At 46.4% G+C, this 11,093-nt stretch overlaps 2 protein-coding genes across 2 annotated transcripts; one reads left to right on the top strand and one right to left on the bottom strand.

Moving 5' to 3' along the window:
* Nucleotides 1-1,433: 1,433 nt before the first annotated feature.
* On the bottom strand, nucleotides 1,434-3,177 carry HSPB2 (heat shock protein family B (small) member 2). Its single transcript, XM_043481479.1, has 2 exons — nucleotides 2,630-3,177; nucleotides 1,434-2,112 (listed from the first exon to the last, which is right to left on the bottom strand). Exons 1-2 carry the CDS (start codon nucleotides 2,721-2,723, stop codon nucleotides 1,658-1,660), a joined length of 549 nt encoding a protein of 182 aa, XP_043337414.1. The 5' UTR covers nucleotides 2,724-3,177; the 3' UTR covers nucleotides 1,434-1,657.
* A 361-nt stretch (nucleotides 3,178-3,538) lies between these two features.
* CRYAB (crystallin alpha B) lies at nucleotides 3,539-6,820 on the top strand. The gene is made up of 3 exons (XM_043481480.1): nucleotides 3,539-4,004; nucleotides 5,127-5,249; nucleotides 6,477-6,820. Exons 1-3 carry the CDS (start codon nucleotides 3,804-3,806, stop codon nucleotides 6,678-6,680), a joined length of 528 nt encoding a protein of 175 aa, XP_043337415.1. The 5' UTR covers nucleotides 3,539-3,803; the 3' UTR covers nucleotides 6,681-6,820.
* Nucleotides 6,821-11,093: the final 4,273 nt, after the last annotated feature.

Raw genomic sequence — 11,093 nt, 5'->3', positions numbered from 1 at the left:
AAGTCCAAAAAGAAAATGAATTGAGCTACTTTATGAAGTTCTAAGCTCTCTGTCACTAAAAATATCCCAGAAGTTGACTAATAATCTTCAGAGTGTTTGTGGGTTGGGAATTTGGACAAAATCAGAGGTTGCAACTTTTTTCTAGCTCAGGAAACTTTTCTTTTAAATGAAGCTCAAGTAAAATTATAAAACAGATCAAAGCAAAGCTGTTGTAATAGAAGTCTAAAGAGGATCCTTTTAAAATTCTTTTTCTTCTGAACTAGATGTTAAGATTTCTGAGAGCAGACAACAAAGGAGCATAGTTTTAAATTATATTTACAGTGTATAACCTCCATACCACAATACTTGGGGGTTAAATAAATATTTGTTGAATGAGCGAACAAAAGGATGTATCAATAGTTATTTCTCTAAGACATGCTTTAATTTTTAACAGATGGCAATCTTTTAACTAAGAATTGAATTCTTTAAGTGAGGATTCTTTTCCTGGGAGTCCACAGATCCCTAAGAGGGCAAATAAATGGATCTCAAGAGCTGTGTAAACCTGTTCAAATTGTGTACCACATTTCAGAGCATGTGTATTTTTCTGGTAAGAGGATCTATTGCTTTTGTAAGATTTTTTTTAAAAGGGTCTATAAAAAAGTTAAGAATCAACCAACCACTTTAATGGAAGAATTTCAGATGTCCATCACAACCTAGTAGAAGATGTATTTGGGGTCAAGGCCGTCTTCTGCACACTCCTCAAATCATACACATTCAAGCTCTTTTGATTACAGAAAGTAATTAAGAGGTCAATCCCCCAGGCTTTCCAGAATACACCATACTTCTAGTACTAAGACTCTACTTCCAAAGGAAATTTCCTTGGCCATCATCACCAAACCAATACCCTTGGCCTGGGTGGAGGGATGCAGGGATTCTTCTCTTTGGGATGTTTCAAGATTAGAAACAAATGCTTTCCCTCCCAGGCAGAGGGTGGGGAAACTGTGGTTCAGCGACAATGGCAGAGGCTTCTGTGTCTGTGTTGCTGTATCTGCATTCTCGATCCCTCAGAATCAGAGGCCAATTTCCGTGGGCAGACCAGGGCTTTAGGCAACTCTGCATCCAAAAGCCTTTCCCAACCCCTACCCAAAACAGGCCAGACAGTCTGGAGACCCTTGTTTTTGTGTCTCTAATCACCAGCTCAGACAGTGCCCTCCGGGGTGTTTGGATGGCATATCCCTTTCCCCTCCCAGGATCACGCTCTCTTTTGTTGCACTGTGAGAAAACCATGGACAGGAATTTGATGCCGAGCCAGTGTCAGCTTCCTGGCGTGATCTCAGCATCCACGTGTGAGTTCAGAGTGCTGTGACGTTGGGTCCACCTAACTGAGGACCTTTTTGTCTCCTTCCCTGCCCATCCCCTCCTCCAGGCCACAGAATAGGGAGCGGCACAACAAGGCCCTGAGATTTGGGTTTATTCAGCTCCACCCAAAACTAAACGAAAAAAAACCACAAAACACAAAAATAATGCTATGACACGTCCCAAGGGACCAAACCATACTTTGTGACCATGCACGTTTCCCTTCCCCCAAGGATGCGGCTACCTCCGGGGTGCTGGGCAGCTGCTTGTATCACGGGCCGGGAGCTAGAAAGGGGTTCAGTGGGTGCTGGGTCTGTGGCTCTCAGGGCTCCACACCGACGGCCTCCTCCTCTTCCTCAGGATCAGGGGGCGCTGGGAGCAGGGAGATGTAGACCTCGTTGACCTCTGTGTCCAAATGTCGGCCTCCCCGAGGCGCCTCCAGGTTGAGGATGCCGTCGTGGGAGAGCGCGGCGCGCACCCGCCAGGGGTCCACGTCGGCCGGCAGGACGTAGGTGCGGCAGAACTCGCGCGACACGAAGCCGTGGCGGTCCAGGCGCTGCGGGTGCCGGGCGGACACCTCCAGGAGGTTGTCCACAGTCCTCACGGTCACCTCATCTGGGGTAAAGTGGCTCACGTCCAGAAACGCCTGGAACTTGCCCTCACTGAGCCGAAGCTCGGAGGCCCCTGCCCGGCTGCCCTCCCCAGCTGGCGCGGCCCGGGGCCGGACATAGTAGCCGTGGTAGAGGGTAGGGGTCAGGATCTCTTCTGGCAGGAGGCCTGCGGGACGGAGAGAGGAGGGAGAGAGAAAGGCGAGAGGGCGGGCTGACGGAGGAAGGGGTGCGAAGGAGGGTGAAGTGAGAGGCCAGGAGGCCTGCAGGGGGCGGGAGCCGAGGCCGGAGCCGCAGGGGAGGGTCCCGCAGGCTGGAGGGAGGCGGCTGGGGAGAGGGGCTGGAGAAAGGGAATACGCTGGGGTAGCGGAGAGCAAGGCAAACGGGCCCGCGTGGGCCGAAGAGGGGGAACGGCCCTTGGGGGGCAGGGTGGGCTGGGCGGCGGGGGCGCTTAGGGGCAGACTCCGAGTCCTGCGGGCAGCAGTCTGCCCCGAGGCCAGTAGGAAGGGGAGCGCGCCCGCTTGGAGGGGGCGGCGAGGGGGGAGTCTGGGGTGGGAGATGACTCGCCCCAGGAGTTCAGTTAAGCCCGGAGTGGGGTGGAGGCCAGTTCCCATTGGGAGGTCAGCCCAGAATCTCCGGAGGTGGGGGTGGGAGGCAAGGGGGGTGGGGTGGCGTCCGTGCCATACCTTCCCCGAAGCGCTGCTCGCCCAGGCGGCTCGGGTTGGCAAACTCGTACTCGGCGGTGGCCGGGTGGGCATGTGGCACGGAGCGGCCCGACATGACTGCAGACGCGCCGGCGGCCCCGGTCCGAGCTGCGGCCCCGACAGGCGCGGCGGGACCCCTCCAGCTGCCGCCGAGCCGGGGCGCGGCGGGGGTGGGGGCGGGGTCTACACCACCCAAAATAGTGCGGAGCCCGGGGGAGGGGCGGCGGGCACCCGCCACCAGCGTGTGACCCGCGCCGCCTGGACCCCCGTCCCCTCCCCTGCACACCCTTCAGCTGTCACAAGCCTGCCCGCCCCCCCGCACTCCCCCACCGGGACAGCTGGGGGTCGGGGCTGCGGAGCGAGCCGGCGTGGGGAGGCTGCTGCCCACGGCCCGGAGAGGCCTCGCTGAGACCCTCACCAACAGTTTGCACGTTTTTCTCCACCTCCCCTTCGCCTCCCCAGTGGCAGACAACCGGCACCCTACTTCATACAGCTCTCCCCTCGGTTTGAGGTTCTGCCAGCCACAGAAAATGAAACATGCAAACAACTTTCTACCCTTTCTTTGGGGGTGGGGTGAGGAGCCTTCCCCTCCGAATGTCAGGGTCCTCTCTGAACCCAGGGCAACCCAGGGCACCACGTGGAAGCCTGCCACGGCTATGCTGGTGGTCACTGCTGTCCCCCAGGGACCCACAAAGAGTTAATGTCCCTGGGGCTCAGCCTAGGAAGATTCCAGTTCCTGCCCAGGCCCAAGATAGCTGCTGGCCCCATTCCCTTGGCATGCAGGGTTGCAGGGGAGGAGGAGGGCCACACTGCCCGCTGCTTGGGATTCCTGACTCAGTCCCAACTCCAGAGGAGGGGGTGGGGGCGGGTGCCATGGGGTGTGGACAGAAAGCTAGTGAAACAAGACCAGGACAGGTCACTGGCCAGCTCAGGCGCATTTGTCTTTCTCTTTTCTTAGCTCAGTGAGTACTGGGTATGTGTCATACTGCCAAATCCCCAATCACAAGTCCCTATGAACGGGCGGTGAGCTAGGATAATAAAACCCCTGACATCACCATTCCAGAAGCTTCACAAGACTGCGTATATAAGGGGCTGGCCGCAGCTGCAGCTGAAGGAGCTGACCAGCCAGCTGACCCCCCACACTCACCTAACCACCATGGATATCGCCATCCACCACCCCTGGATCCGCCGCCCCTTCTTCCCTTTCCACTCTCCCAGCCGCCTCTTTGACCAGTTCTTTGGCGAGCACCTGTTGGAGTCTGATCTCTTCCCAGCTTCTACTTCCCTGAGCCCCTTCTACCTTCGGCCGCCCTCATTTCTGCGGGCACCCAGCTGGATTGACACTGGCCTCTCCGAGGTAAGTCTCCCCTTTGCCTGGACAGGAGAGTTCATTCTGGAACCTTCTGGAAGCATCTCCATCCACTGTCCTTTTCCTCCTGGCCTAACTCTGTGCCTGAGGGTCCTACGTCTCTTAGGCACTTGTGTGTCCTGCAGTGAAGACAGATGAGGTCCCTAGTTCCTCTCTTCCCCAGTCACCTATTTGTATTTGGTGTGCCTCTGTATCCTATTTTTTACATTTTCCATGCAGTATGAAGGTCATTCTCTCTTCCTTATCTTCTGGGTAGGATGTCCCTTTCTGGTTTGGTTCATAACAATCTACAGGAAAAGAGCTGCCTTCAGACTCCTTTGCTCACCTCTTCTAACACCTCACACTCCTGACAAATACTGTCATCTCAAGTTTCAGAGCCAGGAGACAGTCTTACCTTATCCTGAGCTTCCACCCCTGCTGCATGGAGCTGGAGACAGCAATCATTATTTTCTTTTTATTCCCTCATCTATGATTTTCTGGGTTTCTAAGGGTTGTGACAGGGCACTGGCCTGGGTCCAAGTCTAATGAGGATAGAATGTAGGTCCACTTTAGGGACCCCCCCCCAATTGTCCTAAGATGGTGGGAGAATGGGGTGAACAGATAAGAGTGACAGAAGCTGTCACAGATAACACTCTGGTTTAAAAATATTCAAGTGTGAGTAAACAGGAGCTGAGTGGGCAAGGGCTTTGGAAGGACAATGGGAGCTAGCAGAACATTCCAGATTGAGTGGGTGGGAAACTTGGCAGAGACCTGAGTAAGAAGAAGGGGCCTTTGTCTCACAGACAAATGACAAGGCCAGGCATTGGCTTGGAGAAGCAGCAGAAGGCATGCCGCGACCCATCTTTGTGCTTTGTCCCCTGGGTGGCCTGTCTTCTTCCCTGTCCCTGTCAATAAAAGTTTGGGCCTGATGACCAAGTGATGTGCCTAGGGTACCACTATGGTGATGCCCCTGAGCCAGAGGCCATGTTTATTCAAAAAGGAATTTTTAGCTAAAAAGAGGAGGATAAACTACCTGGACAGAGAGCAAATCTGCAGAATGATGAGATTGTACTAGTATAATTTACACTCCTACCCTTTTCTCTTACCCCGTCCCCACCTTGCTATTTCCAGATGCGTCTGGAGAAGGACAGATTCTCTGTCAACCTGGATGTGAAGCACTTCTCCCCAGAGGAACTCAAGGTTAAGGTGCTGGGAGATGTGATTGAGGTGCATGGCAAACATGAAGAGCGGCAGGTATGTAGCTGACTTTCTCTTCTGCTCTTTTTCCAGGGCATGCTATATGCCAGATATTGCCCTCAGCCCTTGAGGCCGGCAACATTCCAGTCCTAAGCCATTGGGGTCAGGAACAGGGATAAACCTGTTGTTGTTTTGGCCAGATCTTTGTTGCTTATTTTGATTTGATCGCCTCAGGGATAGATGGGATGTTCCTGTTTAAGCCAGTGGTTCTCAACTTTGCCAAAGTTAAAATTACCAGAGGAATTAAAAAGAAAAAAGAAAAAAAAAAATGCTCAGGCATATCCCAAATCATTTAAATCAAGAGCTTTAAAAAGCTCCCTAGGGAATTCTAATGCACAGTGAAGGCTGAAGACCACTGATTTAAATAGTGGTTTCAGACCTCTGAGTGTTTTACATAATTGTATTAACTGCATGCACTTGGAAGGCCCTTGAATTTGAGACTTTTAGATATTCCAGAAGTCACTTCTCTTTAGCCCATCTTAATGCTGAACTACTTGGTTTGCCTAAATTTCAGAGCTGTACTCAGCTCCTAATACACTAGACCCATGTGGAAATCAGTTGACAGCCCATTTAAATAAATGCTTGAGATTTATGAGGTATAAAGGTTAGGGCTGGAATTCTTCAGGAGAGTTCTAAAGAATGAAATAACTTCTCATTACTTTCTGGGAGAGTTTTTCAGTGAGTTTCCTTCTTACTGATTAGTTATAACACAGTAACTTGTTCATCCAATAGTATAGTGTGAGGTCCTCAGGCTGTTTCAGTTTTGCTATGATTTAATTTGATCAGAGTCTCCTGGGTGTAGTCTTTATTATTGTTTTTGTTATTATCATTATAGACCTATTGGTCTGGAACATTCTGGAACATTCCTGAAGCATCAAGACAATTTCTGGGCTTCCTTAAGAGATTCAACTTTTAAATCGAGATGATATTCCAAATCCTGTAGGCCCAACAAACACTGATCTAAAACCTTTGGGAAATACCGCTGAACATATCCACAGCTTAGGGCTTGGCGGGCTAAGAAGTTTGGCTGTTCGGACCTCTCAGATTCTCATTGGTAGGAGTGACCACTTAGGCAATTCCATCATAGACCCAACAGAGTAACCGTTTTGCTTTCTCTCATGTTGCCATGCATTTGGTCACAGCTAAGGGGAAGGAGGATGTCTGAGTTCTAGACAAGTAATGCTGTTTCTGTTTTTATCTACCTCTTTCCTTCTCTTGGTTTAGGATGAACATGGTTTTATCTCCCGGGAGTTCCACAGGAAATACCGGATCCCAGCTGACGTGGACCCTCTCACCATTACTTCGTCCCTGTCGTCTGACGGGGTCCTCACTGTGAATGGACCAAGGAAACAGGCCTCCGGCCCTGAGCGCACCATTCCCATCACCCGTGAAGAGAAGCCGGCTGTCACTGCAGCCCCCAAGAAGTAGATGCCCTTTCTCTAACTGCATTTTTTAAAACAAGAGAAGTTCCCCATCAGTGAATGAAAACCTTGTGACTAGTGCTGAAGCTTATTAATGCTAAGGGCAGGCCCAAATTATTAAGCTAATAAATATCATTCAGCAACAGATAACTGTCTTGCGTTTGAATATTTTGTATTAATCACCACATTATGTTTTAGGCGGCTCTAGGGATATTAGAGTCTGAATGACTGTTTCCAACACTTACTAATGGGATAAATTTAGCAAGCCACTTAAAACTTTATGGTCTTTAAGTCTTCCATTTATAACATGGGGTACTTATTTGTACATTCATTGTAAAGAGTAAATTAAGGAGAAAAAGTAGGTAAAGCTCTTGGCAGAGCTCAAAGAAGATCAGTTGCTTTCCTCTCCCTATTTGATTTTGGCTCTGGGTTCCAACAACACATCTCAATGACGTCTTGATGACAATGCATAAAGTGCCTTAGTGCATCTCTGAAATGAATCATGGTACCAGGGAAGAGATGGTATCCTCAACTTTGACATTTTCCCACTGATAAGCATTGCCTTCAGCAGACTTACAAAGGCAATAAATAGGACAGGTGATTATCGCCAAACAAGCCTCTCAGGTGCAGTCTTTAAATTAGCTAGTGAACACTTACCAAGACTGGGAAAAACACAATTCATTGATCCATCATTTAAAAAGTTAAAGTTTTTTTTTAATTTTTAAAAATACTGAAATACAGTTGATGTACAGGCTTCCCAGGTGGCACTAGTGGTAAAGAACCTGCCTGCCAATGCAGGAGACATAAGAGATGTGGGTTCAATCCCTGGATCGGGAAGATCCCCTGGAGGAGGGCATGTCAACCCCCTCCAGTATTCTTGCCTGGAGAATGCTATGGACAGAGGAGCCTGGCGCGCTACAGTCCCTAGGGTTGCAAAGAGTCGGAGATGACTGAATCGACTTAGCACACGCAGGCACAGCTGATTTACAGTGCTGTGCTTATTTCTGCTCTACAACAAAGTGACTCCGTTATCCACGTGTATAAACATTTTTTTCATATTCTTTTCCATTATGGTTCATCACAGGATATTGAATATAGTTCCTCATGCTGTACAGTAGGACCCTGTTGTTCATTCATCCTACATATAATAGTTTGCATCTTCTAATCCCAAGCTCCCAATCCTTCCCTCCCCATGTGCCCGCCACCTCGTCAACCACAAGTCTGATTTCTATGTTTGTAAGCCTGTTCCTGTTTCATAGGTATGTTCATCTGTGTCAATATTTTAGATTCCACATACAGGGAATATCATATGGTATTTGTCTTAAGTTTTAAGAATTACAGTAAACAACTGCTCAATAAATGATTCTCTTATTGAGGTTAAACAAAGACGTGTGTGTGTGTGTGTGTGTTTGTGTTAGTCGCTCAGTCGTGTCCGACTCTTCGCGACTCCATGGACTGTAGTCTGTAGGCTCCTCTGTCCATGGGATTCTCCAGGCAAGAATCCTGGAGTGGGTTGCCATTCCCTTCTCCAGGGGCTCTTTCCCACCCAGGAACAGAACCTGGGTCTCCCTCACTGCAGGCAGATTCTTTACCCTGTGAGCCACCACGGAAGCCCAAAGACAGACATACTACTTTACAATAACACCGCTGCTTCACTTTTGTGAGTCTAGACAAACTTCTGATTCAATTAATGAAAACAGCCCTGGTATAAATGCTTACAAGAGACTCATTTTTTCTGCAGCTGCTTGCAGCTGATTTCTGATTTCTCACAAGGATTCTTTCCTTCACAAAGCCTACTGTTTGGGGACTGGCCATGCTGCTAAAATAAGATACATGAAACAATTGCCAAAAGTTTTCAAGATGCAGAGTGTGGAGTAGAACAATATAAATTACGAATTTACTCAGGCTCAAAGTGTTTCCTCTTAAAAAAACAGCTCCCCGATGGGTCTGAAATGCCGTGATCTAGCCAGAAGTCAGATTTCTCTATACTCAGAGCCAATTTTTATGGCTGTATAGCAGACACTGTTGGTACCTAAGTAGCTTATTTACCACCGTCAGTCTTGCCAACAGAACCCCAGATTGGTTTAGGTATCCACTATATTCTTCCTAGCCATGTGCTTCAGAAGAATGAAAGGTTCATCCAAGCTCCACCCAGATCAACCATGGAAACTCTCTTCCTTCCGTCAAGATTAGTCTTGAAAGGGCTATGACCCAATTATGGCCAATGAGACAGGAGGGCAATTTGCAGGAGATGCTCATAGAAAAACTTTTTACCTTTTAAAAAGACTCTCCAAAAGGAGAGAGTGAGGGAGGGAAGGGGGAATGAGAGAGACGGAACAGAGAAAGAGATTGAGTTTTCTTCCTCTCCATGATGGAGCACAAGAATGTGATAGACTGCTGTAGCCATCTTGAAACTATGAGTGAGCATCCATGATAACTGATGATGGCTGAGCAAGAGGATGGTAAGACTCCGAGACCTTGATGGGCCACTGAATTGCTAAACTGGTGAACTCTAGAGCTTCCTTACTTCAGAATGTATTATGTCTCGTGTTTGTCTAATTTATTTTGAGGAGGGTTTTATGTTACTGGTATGCAAAAACACCTTAACTGATGGAGGCTGAATTAAACAGTGTGAGAAACTGAAAAATGCTCTGGAAGCCAAGTGTCAGCTTTAATCATTTTAGTGCATATTACCAGATTTCTCAAGCAGAAATAGTCTTAAGGATTTGATCCTAAATGAATCATACTTTGTCTATTAGAGTATAATATTTATGTTTCTGAAAAATTTGTACAGGGTTGCCTTTTTTATTATTACCACCCCCAAGTTAGTCTACCCTTTTTATTGTTATTTTTTTCCAGACCACGTTTGGCTATAGCTGTTTGTTCACTGTTATTCGTATAGGACTTTTCTAGGCCAGCATATTTGAGGGATTTTTCTTTAGTTTTATAGTTAGCTTATCCGTAATTCTACTTCATCCTCTATGTCTGAATTTTGCCAGAAGTTTGTTGAGGCAATTTTAATTAGCATTTATTTTGTTTGTTAATGTTAGCTAACATTTATTAAGCACTTACTATTAGGTATGGACTGTGTTAAGTACTTTACCTTTTTTTTAAACTATCATTTTTAAAGAATAGATTTGGGAAATCAGTATATAATAGGTATATATAATTTCAATAAGATATATAAATTTGGTTTGGTTTCCACTTAGAAACCAAATGGAAGTTTTGCCTAAGGGTTTGGGAATGACACACATGTTCGTGCTTAGAAAAATCCTTTTCTATTGGAAACTTCATGTTTTATTTGAATATTACCCTGGATTTGATCTTTGATCTGAAGATTTACAATCACCATTAACAATTATTTGAGTGCCTACTATGTGCTAGCTACAAAAATAACACATATTTTTTTGCCCTAATACAAGAGTGGAAGAGGGGGCACACAAAAAGACACATCTTTTTAGGATTCTATGATGTCCACTCAAAATGTCTGCTCTGGGGACCCTTAAGAGGATTATCTACCTTGGACATAGAAGGAATCCTGCAACAGTGGAGATGCAGACATAAAGAACAGACTTGTGGACACAGTGGGGAAAGGTGAGGGAGGGACGAATTCAAAGAGTAACACTGAAACATATACATTACCATATGTAAAACAGATAGCTAGTGGGAATTTGCTGTATGATGCAGGGAGCTCTGTGACAACCTAGATGGGTGGGATGGGGTGGGAGGAGGGAGAGAGGTTCAAGAGGGAGGGGACATATACCCACGACTGATTATGTTGCTGTATGGTAGAAACTAATATATTGTAAAGCAATTATCCTCCAATGAAAATAAATAAATAAAAATTTTTAAAAAGTAATCTTGGAGACAGTTATCCCTGACCAAAATTATTTAACAGCTTTTTTGAGATACTAGTCACTTACTATAATATTCACCCATTGAAAGTGCATAATTTAATGATTTATTTATATTCATAGTTGTATATCCATCACCACAATCAATTTTAGGATATTTCAGTAGCCAAGATGGTAACTTATCACCCTCCAATGCCATCCCTCAAACCCTAAGCAACCTTTAATCTACTTTCTGTCTCTATATATTTGGACAATTAATGTAGTGGAATAATACAATATTCCTTTGTGACTAGCTTCTTTCACTCAGCAGAATGTTCTGAAATTCCCTCCAGATGGTTGCATGTATCAATACTTCACTCTTTTTTATTGATAAACAATATTTCTTTACATGGATCTACTGCATTTTATTTACCTATTCATCAGTTGATAGACATCTGAGTTACTTCCACTTTTTTTCTATTATGAATAATGCTGTTATGAACAGTCATGTACTAGTTTTTGTGTGGACATATGTCTTCATTTTTCTTGAGCATATATCTAGGAGTGGAATTGCTGTTTGTTTTTTT

Source organism: Cervus canadensis, chromosome 11 (genome assembly GCF_019320065.1).
Source record: "Cervus canadensis isolate Bull #8, Minnesota chromosome 11, ASM1932006v1, whole genome shotgun sequence".
Taxonomy (NCBI): domain Eukaryota; kingdom Metazoa; phylum Chordata; class Mammalia; order Artiodactyla; family Cervidae; genus Cervus; species Cervus canadensis.
This window is presented reverse-complemented; position numbering and strand designations above follow the sequence as displayed.

Coding starts and splice junctions, on each gene's coding strand:
- HSPB2 (XM_043481479.1), bottom strand. CDS start 2,723: ATGTCGGGCCGCTCCGTGCCACATGCCCACCCGGCCACCGCCGAGTAC. Junction 2,113..2,629: donor CGAGCAGCGCTTCGGGGAAG/GTATGGCACGGA, acceptor TCCGTCCCGCAG/GCCTCCTGCCAGAAGAGATC.
- CRYAB (XM_043481480.1), top strand. CDS start 3,804: ATGGATATCGCCATCCACCACCCCTGGATCCGCCGCCCCTTCTTCCCT. Junction 4,005..5,126: donor TTGACACTGGCCTCTCCGAG/GTAAGTCTCCCC, acceptor TGCTATTTCCAG/ATGCGTCTGGAGAAGGACAG. Junction 5,250..6,476: donor GCAAACATGAAGAGCGGCAG/GTATGTAGCTGA, acceptor CTCTTGGTTTAG/GATGAACATGGTTTTATCTC.